The sequence below is a fragment of the Ascaphus truei genome, chromosome 3 (genome assembly GCF_040206685.1).
Source record: "Ascaphus truei isolate aAscTru1 chromosome 3, aAscTru1.hap1, whole genome shotgun sequence".
Lineage (NCBI taxonomy): Eukaryota > Metazoa > Chordata > Amphibia > Anura > Ascaphidae > Ascaphus > Ascaphus truei.
Window position 1 is genome coordinate 345,494,045 of NC_134485.1, and position 21,137 is coordinate 345,515,181.

The following is a 21,137-nucleotide window of genomic DNA, read 5'->3' on the forward strand; positions in this document are numbered from 1 at the left end:
GAAACAATTGTGGTTGCTCACGTTTTCTTTTTTTACCTTCTTGTACAGTTAATGATTTTTCTTTTTATATATATAGCAGTCTGGGGGGGGGGGGTGGTAATTCCACAGCCAACCCGCACCACTTTTGTAGTTCTGGGGACCCACCAGTTCTTGAGATATTTACCTTTCTTACCTTGGCTGCCAAATCGACTTGAGTTCCGTGGGCCAATAGGAAGTTGCAATGTCAGCAAGAGGATGACGTCACGGCTTCCTATTGGATGATGCACTATTGTGGTTCCGCTCTGCTAATTCTATTACATTTTGCTAATTCCGTCAAAGAAAACAATCGACATTCACAATGGGGGAGGTAATGTTACATTGACTTTTGCAGTTAATCTTCACGATATGTATGGTATTTGCAACGTGAATAATGTTGTGGGGTATGATCCCCTAGTTCTTCTATATAAACTAGATATTATTCGGTAGCTGTACAGTGGTCTAGTAAAAAAAGCACTGATCAATGAGGTGAGAAGGTCTGGTTAGAGCCTCTTTGCCAGTTCTGTTGAACCATTGCCATGTTATATTACATACCTGTTCCTTGTGCATCATGTTAGATGATCAGCTCACGGAATGGGGCATGTGGTTGCAGCCGTTTGCCGCAACCAAAAGACCGCCGGTGTTTGGCCGCAGACGGACCCTCCGCCACAGCCTATCCGCTGATGGAGCCCCGTCAGCCACTTTTAAGGTAAGTTTTAGCATTTAGGGTAACGGGTTAACTTAAGGGGTTTAAGTGGTTAGGGGGTTAATTTAAGGGGCTTTAGCACTTAGGATAGGGTTTTTTAGGGGAAGGGCTTAATGTTGGGGGTTTGTGAGTAAGGGCTTATGGTGGGGGGTTATAGGGTGAGGGCTTAGGGTAGGAGGTTTTAGGATAAGGGTTTAGGGCAGGAGGTTTAGGCACTTAACATAGCGGTGTAGCGGATTGCAGGGACAGGTCCCGGCTTCAGATTGAGTCACGACGAAGCGCCGGCGGTCATTTGGTCGCGGTAAAATGGCCACATCCAAAAGTCCTGGACCGGACAGCTCACCGGTACAGCGGACTCATTTGTGCAGCGCTCATTTCTCTACTTGCAACATGCGAATAAACTATTATTACATCAGCATTTATTCTCTGATCCACTAGGTGTCAGCAGAACATTTTAGGCTTCGGCTGCAAATTAACATTGTTAACCCATGGGTGGCTGAATGTAACATTGCAGAGCAGTGCACCTGCCCCTAGAACAGTGTTTTTTTTAAATCTTTTTATGGTTAAGGAACCCTATATTTATAGTGTGAAATTATGCGGAACCCCAACCCTCTCTAATAGCGCGTCTGAGATCAGATGCATTGTACGGAACCCCAACCCTCTCTAATAGTGTGTCTGAGATCAGATGCATTGTAAGGAAACCCAACCCTCAATAATAGTGTGTCTGAGATCAGATGCATTGTAAGGTACCCCAACCCTCAATAATAGTGCGTCTGAGATCAGATGCATTTAAAAATGTTCTGTATTTGGTACAATTTGCAGGGAACACTTTAGGGATCCCCGCGGAACCCCTGTGTTCCTAGTAACCCCTCTTGAGAAACACTGACCTACAAGAACCAATGAGTTCCCTCCACGGGAAGGGAAGAGGAGAAAGAGATAGCGTGGGAGAGAAAACTGGAGATGAGACTAAACTGGGGGAGGGGAATGAATGAACAGAGTGAGAATGAAGAAAAGCAGGTAGTGAGAAGGCAAAGCAGACACCGCTGAGGGAGAATTCAAACAGGAATAAGGGCAGTGGTTGAAGTGACTTAAATAAAAGTAATGGTTTTGTGCCTTAAATCAGAGGTCAACCTGGGTGACCAAGCTCTAGATTGTAATCTAGAACGATGTAAACATTATATATGATGTAAAAAGGAAAGGGATGACTGGTTTTTAAAAAAAACTTTTTTATTTAAAAAAAAAAAAGTCTAGAATTCTAAGTTTGTAGATAACAAAATATGCCTTGTACCCTTGGTGTAAAAACAAAACAAAAGTAGTGATACTGCATACCCCATCGTATTATCCCACTTTAACTACCGAATAAGATATCAATGGAAGGTGTGTGAGTGTGTAAAGAGAGATGAAGTGTGTGTGAGTATATATATATATATATATATATATATATATATATATATATATATATACACACACACATATATACACACACATATATACACACACATATATACACACATACATACACACACAGTGTGAAAGGAATGGCTATGTTTAAATAACATTTTTCAGATTCATATTAGGCTACAGTGAGCATAGTATTAGTGTATGTAAAAATGGTTACTTGCCCTGGAGTATACAGAAGGGATCTGATCCTTATTAGTTAGACGGGATTTAAATGTAACAAATCATTATATCTGTTGACATATATTTTAGATTGCCTGTTTACTGCTGCACCACAATGACGTCCCACAACCATGAGAGATAATGAGCATTATTTAAATATGGCACAAAATGGTGCATGCATAAGGACCATTAATATTAAACCATATTAACTACTGTAGATAAAACTTCTTGCCTTGGCTAATCAACATGTGTCTTTACTAGCTCAATGTTTCACTTCCCGAAGGAGCCTTTTTCAAGAGCACCATTGGGAAGTGAAACCTAGAGCTAGTAAGGACACATTAATTGCACTATTTGGCGTGTCTACTTTTTTTTGTCTTTCTATATACTGTAGTACAGTATAGTGCGTTAGCAGAAGCACCGATTCCAATCTTTTGGATTATTTCTGTTATTGTTCGTTCTCTCTCTCTCTCTCTCTCTCTCTCTCTCTCTCTCTCTCTCTTCTCAGTTTCTACTTCTGGCAGAGAAGGGGATAGAGCAGCATTGTCGCTTGGGAAAAACCTTTGGCGAATGCAGCAAAGTGATTAAAAAGTCAATATTGGTGGATACTGATTGCAAAGTACTTTAGTTTTGTTTCGTAAACACATTCATGAAACCCGTAGTGTCTTATCAATTAAATATAAGACTGTAGGTCTATGTACATTGTAAATAGAATCAGACTCTTTCTATTTATATTTTTGCTGGGATAATGCGTCTGAATTTTCCTACTATTTCCTACCGTTTTATAAGGGAAACCAGATTATAAGAATGGTGACAAACCTGAGGTTTGGTAATTACTAAGGATTTTTGGGGTAAGGATAAAGCATCATTGTATGTCTTCATCAATCATGGGCAAAGTTTGAAAATGCAGACTGATGGGTCTCTGGCATATATTGTCCTTATCATTAAATCTTAATCACAACTCTGCAATTCTATGCTGGAGGATAGTGATATCTGATATTATATAATGGGACATAAATCTGTTTGCGATGTGATTTGTAATTTGCTGATATACAGTACTGAAAGAAAGCAGAGTATTTGTTTGCACTCGTACGGAGACCCGTGACGCTTGTTGCATTTCAATAATAGCCAGAGCAAATGACAATCCCACTTGTGAGCACAGTCTCAGACAGGTCTGTAACATCGATTTTCCTCATTATAGCTTAGCATACAATGCTTCCACTGCAGCCAGGGATTCTGGGAAATGACATGCAAATGGGCACACAGTGTCACCTTTTGCTTCTCATCCATTTTAACATGGACAAGGACACCCATACAAATCCTCTAATACCGCGTTTGCCATGGTAAAAGCCTAGAAAGTCGGAATGAATGTTAATGAAACAGACCATGTATGTTGTACATTGTTGCATAAATAATTTTACGTTCAAGGAAACCATTATGGCCATAACATGCCTGAAGCCTTGTGAAGTTCCAAGACGGGCACTTTACATGTTGCTGGATCAGCCGTGTAGATCACTTTAGATTTAGGTAAACCAAGCAGGCTGAGCAGGACCCAAGCATAAGGACTAATGTTATAACTGTTAAGGACGAGTATAGATGTCTTTAAGGTTATTGTTCTTGCTGACGTGTTATGGTGGGATATTCAGCGTTATCACTGCCATTAAATGCTATGGAATCCCTTTGATCGTCCGCGTTATAAGGAGATATGCTGCGTGATCCGTGGGAGCAATGAAGTCTGCTACATCTGTATGTGCTGCGGGGAAATACGGGCAGAGGACGTTTAATCTGATTCGCATGATGCATCGGATCTGTGAATAAACTTTAACGCTATTCGCTAAATAAAAAAAACAAGAAATGTCACACACACACACACACACACACACACACACACACACACACACACACACACACACACACACACACACACACACACACACGTTAGTCCAGTTGCGATAGTGCAGAATAAATGAGTTCTTCAGGATTAGGTGATACCTTTTTTATTTGGACTAACAATTTATGTCAAATATATGTACACACACATATGCATGTATTAGGTAGCTATAAGAACAGATTTCAGTTTTATTAGTAAAGGAAAACCTGTATTTAACATTTGATAGTCAAAGCAAACAGAGGTAGCGTTGTGTTTCACAGTATTACATCACAATGATATGTAGTCAGTGCATTGCAAATCTCCCCTTAGCTGTGTAGTGCAGTCAGTGCTTCTCCACCAACATATCTGTTCATGTATGAACCCCTTGGCTGCCAGCAGACGTGGAATGTCTATGTCTATGTCTATTGCACAGCACTGTTTAAATGTCCGTGCTATTGAGCAAAAATAGCATGCAGCATATTAAAGAATGCTGAATTCTTTCCTTCTGTGCTTCGTTATTTCACCTGTACTTTGGCTGCGCCCTCCTCCTCATTACAAATAAAATGTTTTTCTTGGTTGGCGTTATTAATGATTATCTGTAACATTGTGAGCATATTCAAGTGGGTATCACGTTTATTCTGCCAATCTTCATTTTTGATCTTGTATTTTAATTTTTTTTTATTAACATTTGTATTTGTTGTCGATTCTTGTGATTTCTCATCTGCTTACAAAAAATAATAGGATTTATGTATCAACATTCATTGAGGCAACATTGGTGTTATTCTGGGACACAAAAACAGCACTGGATATATTAAAGAAACACGTTCCAGCTGAAATAAATTGAATTTGTTCTGTAAAAAAGTTCACCTATTCTGCCTTGATACACAGATCCTGTGCTACTGGTAGAGCAGACAATGGATGGGTACACTTTCGGGGTCTATATGTCAAAAGGGATCAATTCTCCCAGCTACAAATTGTGATTTATCAAAGAAAAGGGATCCCACTAAAAACAATAGGATCTTTAACTTGGCTAAATCTGGTGCAGTTTTTCGGCTGGGTGAGACTTTGATAAACAGTCCCCATTGCCCTACAGAGCATTCTGTGCTTTTGGAGTGTATGGATACATCAAAATAACAAGGTGCTCCCTTCTCCAAAACTTGTAAGCAATACCTCTCGTTTGATAATACCATTGATTCTAAACGGTTCCACCACTGATTGTAAGAAGCCCTATCATTGCTCTTTTTGAATGATGGTATCGTCAAACACACCAGCAAGGCTTTGAACGGTGCAGCCCGGCTTCTGCCTAAAAGCTGCCACCTCTTAAAGCGCACTTGTTGATTATTTGTGTGTTACAGAAGAGGTAATATAATAGCCATACATTCATTTGGAGTTAATGTTTCAGCGTACAAAAGGAAAATAATCAGCAGGTAAGGTGGCCAAATGCTCTATATCTGAAGTCAACTTGTGTTTGTCGGCCTGGGTTCCCGGTGACATGCCGCCACTCGGATCCGAATCTCCCAAAACTGGGGCAAGATTGAGGCCACAGCACTGGATTTATTCAAAGAAAATAATATTACGGAGGTGTTTTTAAATTAGCTATTTTTATTTTTGCAGTAGTTTAGCTGCCGGGAGCCCTTTGTAAATAGTGTGTAACCCGTGTGTGTGTGTGTGTGTGTGTGTGTGTGTGCGCATGCGCGCTCACACACTGTCACACTGCCCCCTGGCAGGTTCCTCTCCAACGTGATGGTAATGGACATGAGAGCAGCCAATAATAACGGCTGTGGAAGAGGACGGACTATGTGGGACAGGAGTCTTTAAGAAAAAGAAAGGCAGCCATGTTAGATTAGATCTGCATGAACCTGAGCACAGCAGGTTTGTTCCAGGTCTGCAGAGAGGGTGCACGTGATGACAGGAGCTGAGAGCTACAGTTCCAGAGTGGAAAAGAGATCACGCTCTGGAGGTATCTCAACAGGCTCAGTACAGCACAATCTCCCACGGTGAGCCGGCACCATCATAAGGCAACATACCCAGGATTGAGTGTCTACTACACCACTGACTCACACCCGCACAGCGCTATTTGGGGACTGTGCTGTATATGTGTACAGTGGGTAGTGATCCTCTGCTGAGGATCACAAGGTAATAGAATGTTGACCCGCCCGCTCGTCCTAGGTACTCCTAAATTACGTGACATTTAGAGGTGAGACGCAAGGTGCATAGGGGAAGTAATATATAGATAAAGAATTTTGATCCTCAGATGATCAGAAAAGGTCCTTAGAAGCTGCACTCAATACGGGTATTTCTCGGAGGATGGGAATGGAGATATAATATCTCAATATGGCAGTCATGTGACCATGTGATCAACTGTGCTCTAAAACGTCCAACAGGTCCTAATAGGGCCAGAAAAAAATAACATTTGATTACATCAATAAATACACATAGTGAAAATTGTTTACAGTGAATAAGGTTTAAAATCCCCAAGGTGGGTGGCGACGTGGTATCACACTGGGATATATACCGTGTGTGTATCTCAGGGTATATATATCAAGTCAAATGCATATAGGTGTATCCCCAGTGAGTTCTTCTATGCACCCTGGTATGATCAGGATGGCTATGTATGTATATGGTGTTTATGAGTTCAACCGGGTATAGCAATTGTAGATCAGAGTTGTTAACTCATATTACACACATCTGGGTGTAATGTTATAGGTATATACAGCATAACATGGATGCCAATGGGCATTAGTAGAAAAACATATGGACGTTTTAGAGCATAGTTGATCACACGATCACATGACTGCCAAATTCAGATATTACATCTCACCGACTATTACAATCCCATCCTCCAAGAAATACCCACATTGAGTGATCTGGGGACCATTTCTGACCCTCTGAGGATCAAAATTCTGTATCTAGAGGATAACAAGGTGTCTGAGTGTAATAAGTGTTTAGTAAACTAATTACCCGTACTGTGTTTGTCTTATTCCTGCTGTCTGACCTTGGGCCACGTGTGGCCCAGTAACTAACAAGGGACTCAGGCCCCAGCCTCAGTGATAATTATAAGTCTGAGAGCTAAAAGTAGAGGGGTTACAAGTACATGTGTTATTAGCACTGCATGTAGTACACATTCTCCTGGTATTCTCCATATGTGTTCCCTTTTCAACGCTAGTCAAAGCACCTCAGATGCAAATAATGGTGTAAACAAACAGCACCATATTTATCCAAGGAAATATCCCAATGAAATATAAGTCACTTTTTGTGATAGATATGGGGCAGTACTTTTAGCATTGCTGCTGCTTCGTTTTGCAGCTGGGAGAGGAATAGATAACCACCTTACGGACAGTGCTATGTCATAAGACATCCCTTCCCCTCAATATCCGGCTGACACCCTCTCTTTCCACCTTTAAAACTCATCTTAAAACACACGTCTTTAACGAAGCATATGCGTAGCTCCGCTGGCTGATACCATACAGCTCCTATGCATGTACCATGACCCCCTGCAGACGCACTTACCAGAACATCCTCCTTCTGTCTCTGTGAGTTCTCTCCACTTACCAGCAGATTGTAACCTCATTGGGACGCGGACTCCTTTTCCTAGTATTACTTTTCTGTCTGAAGCGCTTATTCCTATTATGTCCCGTGTATTACTGCTGTAAAGCGCTATGTACATGGATGGTGACCTACATTCGAACATACATATTGTGGCTGATTCATTTAAATGGGCCATAAGGAGCCTTATAGCTCAGCATCATATAGCAAATGTAAACATTCAAGTGGTCTGCAAGCCGTTGCGCTGCACAGATTTCCACATTATGCAACATTGCTTGGTAGGTTTCTTTAAAAGTATTCCTCTGCTGCTTATTGGTAAATTCCCGCGACCTGTAAATAGTTCCCCCTTTTCCTCTTTCTCCCACTGGCTTTATAGTCTTTTCCCGGTGCCTTCTACTTTTCTCCTATTACTTTTTAGCAATGAGATGGGTGTCACAAAAATGACCCAGTGTGCACCGTTATTGGCACTGCACCCATTTATGTTGTGCATTTTGCATCGTATTATTGTGCGGACGCAAAACTTAAATTAAAACAAACTTTAGGAATAAGATGCAAATTGAGATTGGAAAATAGATGCAGTGCAAAAAATAATGCAAATTGGGTCATTTTTGAATTTTTGCAATAGCCCTTTTTAGCTTTTACAAACATCCTTCGCCCCGGTCTTTAAGATCTGCAATTTCTTATTTGTTATTCACTGTTCTTCAACTTCGATTTTATTTGCAAAGTGGACTATTACAAGCCCATAGCAACTATGTACGAATGACCAAGTGCTTCTGCAAGCAATGTTATTTAAGTCACTGTAGCCTTGTATGTATGCCAAACATACTGGTGGCAGATTTATGGTATTTCCATAACAATTGTGTTACTTTTCAAAGTCTTTCATACTCAGAGGTAATTCTAAAATGACATAAATAAACATCACTGTAGCATTTGTGAACTAGTTATACTTTGAGAAGTACCCCGCCCTACTTATACATAATATTGATTCCTGTTCTCCATGCTATTGCAGAGATGCTGAGTTTTGCCAGGAATTATTCATCCCATTGCAAACTATTTCAATCAATAGTGAATCCATCCCTAGTGCAGACATACTGTAAATGATGTGGATATGTCTGTGACTTCTTCACTGCCTGGAGAAACTCTGGATGAACCCGCATATTATGCTGATTTTCTTATGATTCTGTAGTATTTGTCACACTGTACTATGTAGCTGCTCCAAAAAACTTACAAAAACATTTTGTACATGAAGAACAGTAACTATTATAGCTCAGATCTAAGTGTCTACATCTTTGGTTGGTGTACTTTTCTAGTTAGCTGTATTTGTCCTGAAGATGGGCACGTTGGTTGCCATGATAGTTCTTCATAGATATACTTGTACATGAAGCAGCACATTTAAAGAGGAAGTGAAATGTACAACTACTTATATGAAAAACTTATGTTAATAAGATATCGCTGCTTGTAAGAAATTCCTATCTTTGGTTTAAAGCCATTCTGTAAATCGCCGAGTGCTCATTCTCTGTGATTTACTGTGGCGTACAAATGGAGGCACAAGGCAGTTGCGTCACAACTTAAACGGAGGGCACTGTGACATCATGACTCAGTGGGGGGAAAACTGACTTCACATATAGTGTAGGATGGGAATTTTATGACATCACAAAGCACCATGGGTGTGTCTGAATATATCACAGTTTACAGAGGGGGGAACCTGATGCTCTCACAACTCACTGTTTGGGTGGAATATGATGACATTATAGGTTTGGTTTAAAAAATTATCTCATTATAGAGTGGAATCTGTTGACATTATATTCATCTGGAAAGCTGATGGTACTGCAGTTCGTGGAGTTTAAGATATCACAGCTCGCAGAAGGCTGAGCTGATGGCATCACTACTCCTACCAGGAGATGAAGCAGGGGACGTGTCAGATTTCTCAGAGATGGAGGAATCTTCTCCAGTGGACAACCCTACCCCTTCCCTGGGACCTTCCCTGTCTCTTCTCTTCTGCTTCATCCTGCGGTTCTGGAACCAGATCTTGACTTGGGTCTCCCTCAGCTGCAGCACCGAGGCTATTTCAACCCTGCGGGCCCGGTTCAGGTAGTGCGTGAAGTGGAACTCCTTCTCCAGCTCAGTCAGCTGCTTGGTGGTAAAGTTGGTCCTAGTAGAAGGACTGAGCTCCTTCACCCATCCACTTTCCCCTGGTCTGGCTGCAGATGGAAAAACAAAGAAAAATTAACACCACATGCATAGATAATTGCAGGCATGCTCATTTTGGACATTAGAGACCATTTGCTATGATGCCTCCTTGGCTGCTTGTTTGCATCTTGGGGGTTATATTAAGTATCCAAAAGGTACCGTGAAGTGCCTTACCGAGCCCTCAAGGGAAGGATTATTTGATGGTAACCAAATGTAGAACTATTAATATTAGGAATTATTATTATATTTATTTGTGTAGCACAGAAATATCATTTGGTGTTGTACAATGGCATTGTCGACTTCTAGCAAAACACATGGTGTCCAGGTCACGCAAGATGATCAGACATAAGGTCAGTCCTTCCTGCTATTGCAGTTTTTCACTGCAAAGTTTTGCACCTGGAAGGATGTGATAAATAGCCCACTCTTGTTTATTTGTTTTTACCACACTGACACGTGTTAATAGAGACACAATTAACTTTTTCCCATGCCATTGATTCTTCATGGGGCGTATGAAACATTGTAGACACCACTATATCAAGGTTATTTTTACCTCTTTCACCCATTGTGTTTTGGCGTAGCATGTGGATTGCAGATATTACATACACACGTTATAAAATTCTGCATTCCTCTCAAAAAGTCAAGTCGATGCAGTTAGAGCCATTATCGGACGAAAACTCCCATTAACACCAAACAGCATGTAAAGCCGCTTCGGACGATATTGAATGAACCTTTAAGACATCTGTCTAGTGAGACTCTTTTTTGGGGGGTACAGTAAGTTCATTGGGCTGCAGTAATGCGAACTACCAACACGGAATCTCCCATTCAAGTTGATTGGAGTCTATGTGCATTAGTGTCGAATCTGCACCGTTGCCCTTAATCATTTACCCTCTTACAGTTGGCGCAGAAGTAAACTAAAAAGATTTTTTTTCTCTCGCTTTGGCTGTTTTAGAGCATCGCCCCCACATACGTGATCTTTTGCAGCTCTGACCCCTATTTACTATACACTAAAGAATGGAGCTTCCCTGACATGGAGATGCATATTGAACAGGGTAGAATAAAAAAAACGGAGAAAGAAGAAGCGTTGAAACCCCCCCTACCACTTGTGCAACAAAATAAAGTGATGTGAAACAAAGTGAAAATGCAATAGCCGCTAATATAGCCCTATACTTGCCCTTTACAACAAGTGGTGCTGCTCAGATTATAGATTGCCCCGCTGCATTTCTGCATATTGAACAGGGACCTACATTTGGAATTCTTAAACATTTCTTCAAAAAGTGTTGCAGGCATTAAACAAAAGTGCAGGTAAGGCTGGCTGAACACGCTCATTTTTTTTTATTGTAACCTCAGTATACCCAGCAATGTGGAACTGCTGCCTTAACAAGAAAAACCTGTCTGTCTGTCTGTCTGTCTCAGTGTGAGCAAAGTGTACAAAGTATTATATTGCAAGAGAAGGTGGAAACAGGTGTGGATCTTAACCCTTTCGCTGCCAGGTGGGCTTGCTCTTTACACTGACAGTATTTGAGTTGAAGTAGAAATGGCATTTTACAAATTGCATGTGCTTTTCCGGAGTTTGCCCTGATTATTTAATGCATTGTAACATTTTCTAGAAGTTTTTGGTTTCGGCGACATTTTATGTAAAACATTTATTTTTTAAATGGTTACCATTGTAATATTCTACAAACTGCTTTATGAATCAAATGTCCAGTAATTGGGGCCAAATGTTATGCTGATAAAAAAAGAACCACTTAGTAAATTAACTTTTTGGAAAGAGTCCCATTGCATCTTCTTCTGTGCTGAATCCTTGGCAGTGTACTGGTGGCACTCTAGCACTGCAGATGTTAATTATTTTTGTGGCACTAAAATGAATCAAGTTTAGTCCATCCATGGCCTCAGTTGACCCAACACAACATGTCACAACATGGCTCAACATAGCAAAAAAACGTACACATGACTGAAAGTTGTATTGGTGCAATACATCAGGCGATATCACAACATATTAAGCTAGAAATGCCAATGGGATGAGTTATAGCTGTATGAAATGTTCTTATTGAAGTCCTAAGTATATACGACACCTACTTTTTTCAAATGAACTCCATATTTAGACATATACGATGGGCCATATTTACTAAATCATGCTAAACCGTTAAGCCAATTTAAACGAATGGGCATGTAAGGCATACTATGGCTAAGCACGATTTCGTAATCATAGCCTAAAATGTTTATGAAGAATTCCTTGGCAATAATTTGCAGCGTCTCCAGCTGTAAAATAGTTAATGCAGCAGAAATAGGTTCTTAACATTTTAATTATAAACACTAAAAGTAAATGTTCAAAATCGTAAACATTTTAATAGGTTTAGTATTTTCAGTGCTTTGTGTTTGTATCATTTCAGTTTCTGTGTACAGTTAGGACCTTTGGAGTACCGTATTTCCTCGATTCTAAGCCGCACTTTTTTTCACATTTGACCATTTCTGAAATCGGGATGCGTCTTACAATCGATGTCATTGAAAACGGGTATGGTTCCTGTACCAATATGGCCGCTAATGCGAGTCAACTGAGGATCACGTGATCTCCTACGTTTGCAATGACATTCCTAGAACGCGTTGCTGCCAACCCTAGCGCACCGCCCTTAGTGCTGAGCAGCAGGTTGCTGCTGCCAACTTATACTGTCATCAAAAAGACTTTACTATGATGCAGCATTCGAAGTAAAAACATTTTTTCTGTACATTTAATGCAGTTTTTCTTTTCCCCCCCGAAAATTGTTATTAAATCAATGATGTGTCTTACAGGAAATATTGTATTTGACTCCTAACATTATTAAGTCAGTGCCTTTGCTCTGATTCTCCTCTGCTTGTATCAGTGAGAGATTTGGCTACAGCAAAAGAAGGAGTTAGGCTGCGCTTATAGTGCCAGCGACGTTGCGTCAAAACAAATGCATTGCCGCCATTGTGTGCGCTTCTAGTAAGCACGACGCGACAGAGCGACGGCTTGGTCGCGATCGCTGGAAGTCATCTCAATTTGATTTTTCCAGCGACGGCAGCCTGACGTCACTGTCGCCGGCACTATAAGCGTGGCCTAAGGGAGTTAGTTATGTGACACTATGCCCAGGACGTACTTGAAAACGAGAGGTAAATCTCAATGTATTACTTCCTGGTAACGAAGGGAAGAAAATCAGGGCTCCAAGGATTTGCTCAAAAAACTAATTTATTGCCAATAGACTTAACGTTTCGGCCACACAGGCCTTTCTCAAAAGCAGAAATGGCACAAGGATGTGCAGCAATTTATCATTCTTCTATTTACTTCCTGGTAAAACATTTTATAAATAAATATTGCAACAGGTTGATCTAACTCCTGCTTGTGCTGCTGTCATTGTGCTCTGTTTCTTCTGCATCAATTGAAAAAAATAATATATATATATATATATATATATATATATATATATATATATATATATATATATATATATTAATGAAGTGCAAGAGGGGAATTGTCGTCGAATTCTCTTTTCTAGAACAAAAAGCTCTAAAGAAAACAATTCTGCTAGCTCCAAGGTAGTGTAAATCAACCCATTAAAAAGTGTGCTTGTTACATTGAGGCATTTGATGCAGATGAGAGTGAATGACAGATGGAGCTGGTATAGTGCTAATGAAAGTAACTACCTACACAACTCGTAGAAAAACATAATTAAAGCAATGGGATTTTTTTTAAATTTGAAAATAAAATCTGGTGCTGTGTTTTATGCATTAGAATTATTGCCAAGCGGGAGATTTAGATAAATAACCCCCTTAATCTCTATTTTCATATGGACCCCTAATAGGGGCTTACATAGGGACCACACATCTCTACCCAAAGGGCTGGCAGAAATGTATTAACCCCTTCAATGCCACGGGGTTCAGTAACTCATTGCGTGAAGCGGTCAATGTAATAAACACAATGATGTGCATTTTACAGCAAACGTCTGATGTAAAATTCAGATGTGTGACATACTAAAAATACAACATACTAATAATGTTAAGAAGTATTTTTATATTAAGTGTAGTTTTGTATAATACACAGCAGATCACTCAGGCACTGTGTTAGTTAAAACCATTCTCAAATAAGTAGCACATAGTTAAATGTACATGTCAATTACATTTCCAGTCTAAATTCTTTCATAACTAAAGCTGTCTCACATTTTAATCTGGGCTGTAACTGTTACATACGCCTATAATATATATATAATATATATTATCTGTAACTGTGCATGCAATGTCTTGTATATAATGTATAACCCTTTTCACTTAATCTAACTATGTATTTGTCATCATAACTCTATGCCCAGGACATACAGTACTTTAAAACGAGAGGTAACTCTCAATGTATTACTTCCTGGTAAAATATTTTATAAATAAATACATTTCCATAACCCAACACTTCTATTGGATGAATTAAACAGTGTAATGTTCTATTACTATAATTTTTCATTTTTTAAATATTAGGACCACTACTTTTTTGATCTGGTCATATGAAAAGGTATTTCTTAATAGTTCAGGATTATTTTAAACTCGTCAATGTAGATTGGTTCCTCTAAAAGCATTCAATCAGCCTTAAAATAAAATGTTCACTTATTTCTCTCCTTTAATGTTTCTTTTCCTTTGGTCTCATCACATCTAATCTAATCTGGTAATTGTTGTTCTTCCCTTTATCTCTGACTAATATTGGCAGCATAATTAGTGGAAAGCAAACAACAGAATGAAAACAAATCTGTATCAAAATGTGATTTGGGTATATGTTTACAGACAGTCTTATCATAAAAAGAGATTAGGTAACGATTTCAGAAACACTTCAAAGCAACTGGCAAGTATTACAAGTTCTTAGAACATGTTTAATCATTGTTTTAAATGGTGGCAATCACTTATATTTAACCCATTAAATATGTCACTGACATTAGTCCTCTTTAGACCCAGGAGGAACTACCCATTTAAATGTAAAACTAGCAATAGCCAAACTTTGTTTGGAACAAGGTATTAAAACCCTTCCACATTATTACCAAGAACAGGCTCCAGTTTTTATAATATATATATTATATATTAATATTTTATATTAATATCTATATTATATTCATTCACACAGTATCTGTATGATTTGGCTTCATAATAATTTATAATCTATTTAATTGTATTCCACTGTACCTGTAAAAATGAGATAAATAGAGGCGTGGTCTCATTTAAGAAAGATAACACATACCATGTTAAGATGCTTATACTGACACTTTGTAAATATGCTAACACAGCGCAACATTATTTAGGACATATTTGAGGGCTAAGCCTGCCTTGGAAACCTGCAGCTGAGAAACAGGGCAACCCTTCTTCTGTCACATCCCACACACAGCAGTAAGTCACATGAGCAATTTGCTTACTGTAAAATACCAATATGTGAAGGTAATCCAAACACCTTTAGGGAATCCAAATCCGGAATGAATTCGGTTAAACTTGGCAAACAATAGTTGGAACAATAACTTGGCAAACAATGTTGGAAACATACAACATAATAAATCACTTGGCGCTATGGTGTATTTGGGTGTTGCTGATCACAGACTGCGTGTGGGCAGCTCACTATCTAATCTTTGCCTTATCTCCTCCCTGCTTTCACTTTTTAATCCCAAAGAACAATTAGTACGGTTCGTTGTTATTTACCACTTAGAGAGTGTTAGTTTGGTTAACCCTTTACCCCCCCGCCCCCCCCCCCCCAGCTCTGTACTGGAAGTCCTGTGCCCCATGCAGGGACAGAGTTACTTTATTGCCTATTTTGAACTACGGGCAAGGGGAAAACGGTAACATATTGCTGTATTAATAGGGCTTACTCATCACTGCCACCTATATACATGTGTGTGCGTGGGTATGTTTGTGTGTATTTACTTATACACACACAAATATATATATGTATATACATGTGTTTGCTTATATATATATATACAGACATGTATATGCACATTTATATATCTGAGTGTATATATTTATATTTATAATGTTTATTTTGATACACAGTGGTGCCTATTTGATGGCAAGTTTTAGTGTTTGTACATTTGCTAAATAATACTCTGGAAATGGTATTGGAGATAGATAGCAGGTCCTCATATATAGCACATGCATACAGCCACACGTGACACCTCCAGACACTGTGAATGCTCAGGTCTGTGCTCAGATCTCAGTGCAAATCAAGGACATTTCAGGTCCTAAATTGAACGGTGATTTATTCCATGTGAAACGGTTATGTGTATTGCTGAGCTGTTCTTTCTCCATACGGTTTCCACTTGGTTTGATCTATTTCTGCTTTGATTCCTCCTCTTTCTCTCTCTTGTCCCCTGTCACTATCTCTGCTATTATCCTGCTCTAACTCTCTTTGGTCGCTTTGATTCATCGTCCCATCCTCTCTCCTGTATTGCATTCTATTTTTTATTTACACTCATCTGTTTTTTTCCTATCACGTTTCCCTTTCCAAACTTAAAATACAAAGTCGTCTCATTATACAGCAGGCCTGGCTCCTTCACGAGGACCCACATAACCCACAAGAGATGAATATATGTATGCACTACCTAATTTACTTAACCATTATTTAGTATGCTTTAATTATATATGCATTTATGTATATATACATACACCGTATTGAATATATATATATATATATATATATATATATATATATATATATATATATATATATATATATATATATATATATATATATATATATATATGTGTCAGTGTGTTTGGAGATTGATCTGTTGATACATTTATCTAATTAGTTGTTGCCATGCTAAAATGTGTGTTCACTTTCAAAACATATTCAAATTGACAAACTTCCAGAGCATATTTCAAAATGTAAACATATAATAAATAAAAGTGACAAATGACAATGATGACAATGACAGTGAGAGCACTGCTGAGCAAAACCTCCTGCCAAACAGTAGCAGGCAAAGATCATAATGACAGGGATATATGCAAGGGAAGAGATGAGCCTACCCATAACTTCAAAGAATCCAATGCTATTGTGCATACTCGTGCCCATTACTAAATTACCATTTTAACCGTCTAATCATGGCCTTTAATCCTTTGGATTTAACAAACAGCTAAAGAGTTAGGAGAAAGCCTCTTTACAAATGACTGTGGATACACCATTCTTCAGGATTAGCAGGATATCCTGGGGGATTACAAGCAAGTAGGAGGCGCACAAAGTTTCCTACAGCTCTGCTGCTAAAACTCTTTACTGTGAGAAATCAAACGAAATCCACTTCTGTATAAATCTCTTGTTATTCGTAGATTTCCAGGAAGGGACTTTTTATTTAGGAACCAACATTCTGCATGAATAAAAAAAGCCATATTTGTATTAAACCATATTTCACCAGCTTTGTAGTTTATACTATGAAGATTTGTTTATTACTGTGGGTTTTAAACGAAATATGTCTAAAACATGAAGCTGAAAATCATCATTGTCATAAAATGAGCAAAGGGGCTTTTTTTCACTTATTTCCTAATGGCTTAATTCCCCATGTAATCATATCTTTAACACGTCTGCCTTTCGCCCATGAGAGTTATATAATGTGTACATGACCTGATTTGATGACCCTGTCTTTAAAAAACGTTGATATATCAAGTCTTGCTGTCATAGCAATAAGGCACTGGACAGACTGCACACAACAAATTACACACATTGTTAAATACAAAAGAATACTTAGTATATACAAGTGTATTCCTCCATACACTAACCCCCCTCCTTCCAATAACGACATAATGTGTACATAGGTGTACATACAACAATTTGTTATTATAGATAATTACACGAATAGTTGTTTTTGTAGGGGTTTTACACCCTCACAAAGTGAAAAGAGAAGAGAGGGATATGAGGAAGAAACTAACTTACCTGTTTTGGGTGGATTCCTCCTGAGTTTCATCCAGTCAAAGGCTTTGATTACATTGTGTTCACCTAGAGAAGACCCTGTCCCCAATTCTGGTTTCTTGCTGGGGCAAGACGGGTATAATCCCTCCTCTTCACCTGGCTGGAAGGGCTGCACCCCCAAAGTGGCATAGCAGTGACCAGAGAGAGCCGTATAGGGCACCCTGGCACCCTCAGTATAACCAGAGTCCCGGGGTGGCTGGAAGTAGCTTGCATGGAAAGCTGGGCTTGGGAAAACTCTTCCCCTGTGGTTGTGGTGGTGGTGGTGGTGTGCAGAGCTGAGACCTCCTAGATGAGGATTGTCTGGTAGGGGAGTGTAGGTGAGCTGCCTGTCTACAGAGTGGCTGGAGATAGAGGGATGCACAGCAAGTTCAATATCCTTCAGCACCCCAAAACGTGTCTCTCCTGCACAGCTGAGGGCTCCTAACCCCTGCTGCAGATGGTGAAGGGGCTGCTGCCTTCCAGGGCAATCAGCCTTTGAGTCCACAGCATAGATGAACTCGTGAACAGAGTTCATTATTGTTGCAGTGTCTCGGGATCTCGGGGCCGGTGCTGGTGGCTCTTCATGCTGACCCTGTGTGCTGAACACGTCAAATTGGGACACTTCTGTCCAAGAGCCTGAGCAAGGAGACAAGCAGCAGAGCTCAGCTGAAATCTGAGCTGTTGGCAGGGGGTCACGTGAGCAGCTGCTGGCCAATGGCCAAGGGGATAGAAGGTACTGTTTGAAGAGATAATTGCAGCAATTTGTAACTTCAAGTCTCCTTCATGTAACACTCAGAAGTATACAACACACACACACACACACAAATACATATATGTATGTTCAGTGCATGCACCTGAATATACACATCGGCAGAATTAGGAAATATTTCCTAATCATTTTTTTTAGCTCGTTTTTCAAATGTAAGCAACTTTTTATTTAATCAATTATCTTAAATTTGTGGCAGTAGATTATTTGGCCACCACAATAAGGGAGATTCAGAATTGGTACATCTCATAAAGTGAGTCTCTTGACTGCTATAATTGCAAGCTGAGGGAAATAGAAGCAAGGTAGCTTAATAAATTCTCATTAGGGGAGCACTTTTTGGAATTTGGCCTACTATGCTATCCCGGATTTTGAATTTATTTTATGTGCATCTATTATGAATTTATTTGATTAGCTTTCCCCCCCTACTTTTCATTAGTGCTTTTACGTATATATTTTATATATATCCTCTAGATTGTAAGTTCTCAGGACCAGGTCCCTCGTTACCTTCTGTATTTGTTTCCACGTGTGTGCCAATATTTGTATGTCATTCTGTTGATGTCATTGATGTCACTCTGTGCCTCGCTGTGGAATATGTTGGCACTTTACAAATAAACGATAATAAAAATATATAGCACTGACTATGTATGCAGCACTGCGCAGCAAGTTCTTGCTCAATGAGCTTACTATCTAATGCTGGTGGGACGCAGGACACTGGGATTTGAATTCGTTTCACCCACCTCACAGGCAGTGACAGTACCACGGAGCTACTTCTGTAGGTAGAGCTGGGAAGTGAATGAGGTACTCAGTATGTATAAATGTTTTTATGAGAAGGAACTACTACTATTATTACTCATTACTATCATTACTATTGCACATAGACACCCAAGTACATATGTCTGTGTATTTATCTTTCATATAATATATTATAAACATGGGAGGGGTCATTAATTAAAGCCTCCCAGTGGCAAAACTGGTGCAGGATTGTTTTCCCTTGTGGATTCTGGTGCTACTCTTTTGATGAGTTTTACATCAGTTTTATACTAGGGATACTTTTGTGAGTAAAATCCATGGTCTCCTTATTGCAAAACTGGTGCAATACTTGTGCAATACCCCCACCCCCCCACCCACACCATTTTGCAAAGTAAAAAGAAACAGTTTTCTTTTTTATGCATATGCTTTGTAGAGAACCCTTGATAAATACCCCAAATAATTGGGATGTAATAATGCTGTATAGTGTAGACCAGGGGTGGCCAACCTGGAATGGCCCGCGTGATAACACTCTGGGATCAGCCGCTCCGGGGGGCGGGAGCTCTACCAGTTTCCTCCTCTGGCCGCCAAAGCATCTGTGCGCTGCAGAGTTCCAGGTCTCAGCTGTGGGGCTCTCTCCCGCCATTCCTCCCACCCCATGCTTGTGCACCCAGCCCGCACCGGAAGTTGGGCCCAACTTCCGCATCCATCAGCGGGGCCTCAGCTCCCATCTGCGGCGGAACCGAATACCTCCCCCCACCCCAAGGTAAAATTCTTAGAGAAGGGGGAGGGATGAGAGAGAGTGAAGGAGGGAGATTGGGTGAGAGAGGAGATGGGGGGGAGGAATTGAGTGAGAGAGGTGAAGGGGGATTGATTGGGAGAGGGGGGGATTGAGTGAGACCTGGGGAGGGGGGCAGTGGAACAGAGGCCATTTTATTGGCAAACCTGGAAAAAAGGTTGGACACCCCTGGTGTAGACTATGCAAAAGTTATTTAAACTTCAAAAGAACATAATTGTAGCAATGGGAGCATACAATGTCTTGGAAGGTGGCAGGAAAAGGATTTCTGAGTTTTGTCCCAACCGAAAATTACAACTATACCAATATCCACTCCACTGCTGCTGGATAGTGCACAGATTTCATTCAGAAGGATTCCAATGCAGTCATCTACTTCCACTCTGAATGGACAAGATGGCAGTCTGGTTGCCATTGGCCATCTTGCTTTCTCTCTAGGTTCTGACAGTGTAAGAACACTGCCTTTGATGTTGATGAACCTGGTTTAAATCCCAGTGCAAACTCTCATTTTGACCTTGGGTAAGTCACCACCTCTCTGTGTACCTTCCTGTGCCTCATGCACCAACATTAGATGGTAAACTCTTTGAGCAAGGCACTAATTGGTTCTGCATAATTCTATGTACAGTGTTACATACAATGTCAGCGTCATATCTGAAAAAAGGTAATATTATATCAGACCTCATTTTTTACAAAAAAAAAACCATGATGATCAAGGTGGTTTTCTTTATCAGAGTATGGGCGGAAACAAAATGGTCAGATTGTATTACAGCATCTTAGAATGCCACCTTGTAGTCTACAATACCCAAATGTCATCTTCCTCCTATCTCCTTCAGTGTAGGAGTAGACAACACAGTCTTTTCTTCAATGCATTGCTGGCTCCTCTGGTAGTGATGGCAAGTAACTCCTTCCAAATAATTGTGGGCAGTAAAGGGGGGTATAGAGGGCGTACCAGCATTAGACTGTTGATGGCCCCAA

At 39.9% G+C, this 21,137-nt stretch overlaps 1 protein-coding gene across 1 annotated transcript in view; it reads right to left on the reverse strand.

Annotated features, from left to right (window-relative positions):
- Positions 1–4,347: 4,347 nt before the first annotated feature.
- The window catches only part of LOC142490755 (homeobox protein Hox-A1-like), a 56,755-nt gene continuing 39,965 nt past the window's right edge, over positions 4,348–21,137 (reverse strand). The window contains exons 2-3 of the mRNA XM_075593174.1: positions 17,842–18,592; positions 4,348–9,955 (exon numbers count right to left, since the gene is read on the reverse strand). Coding sequence (XP_075449289.1) covers positions 9,606–9,955; positions 17,842–18,592 — 1,101 coding nt within the window. The 3' untranslated portion in view covers positions 4,348–9,605. The remainder of the gene's footprint in view (positions 9,956–17,841; positions 18,593–21,137) is intronic.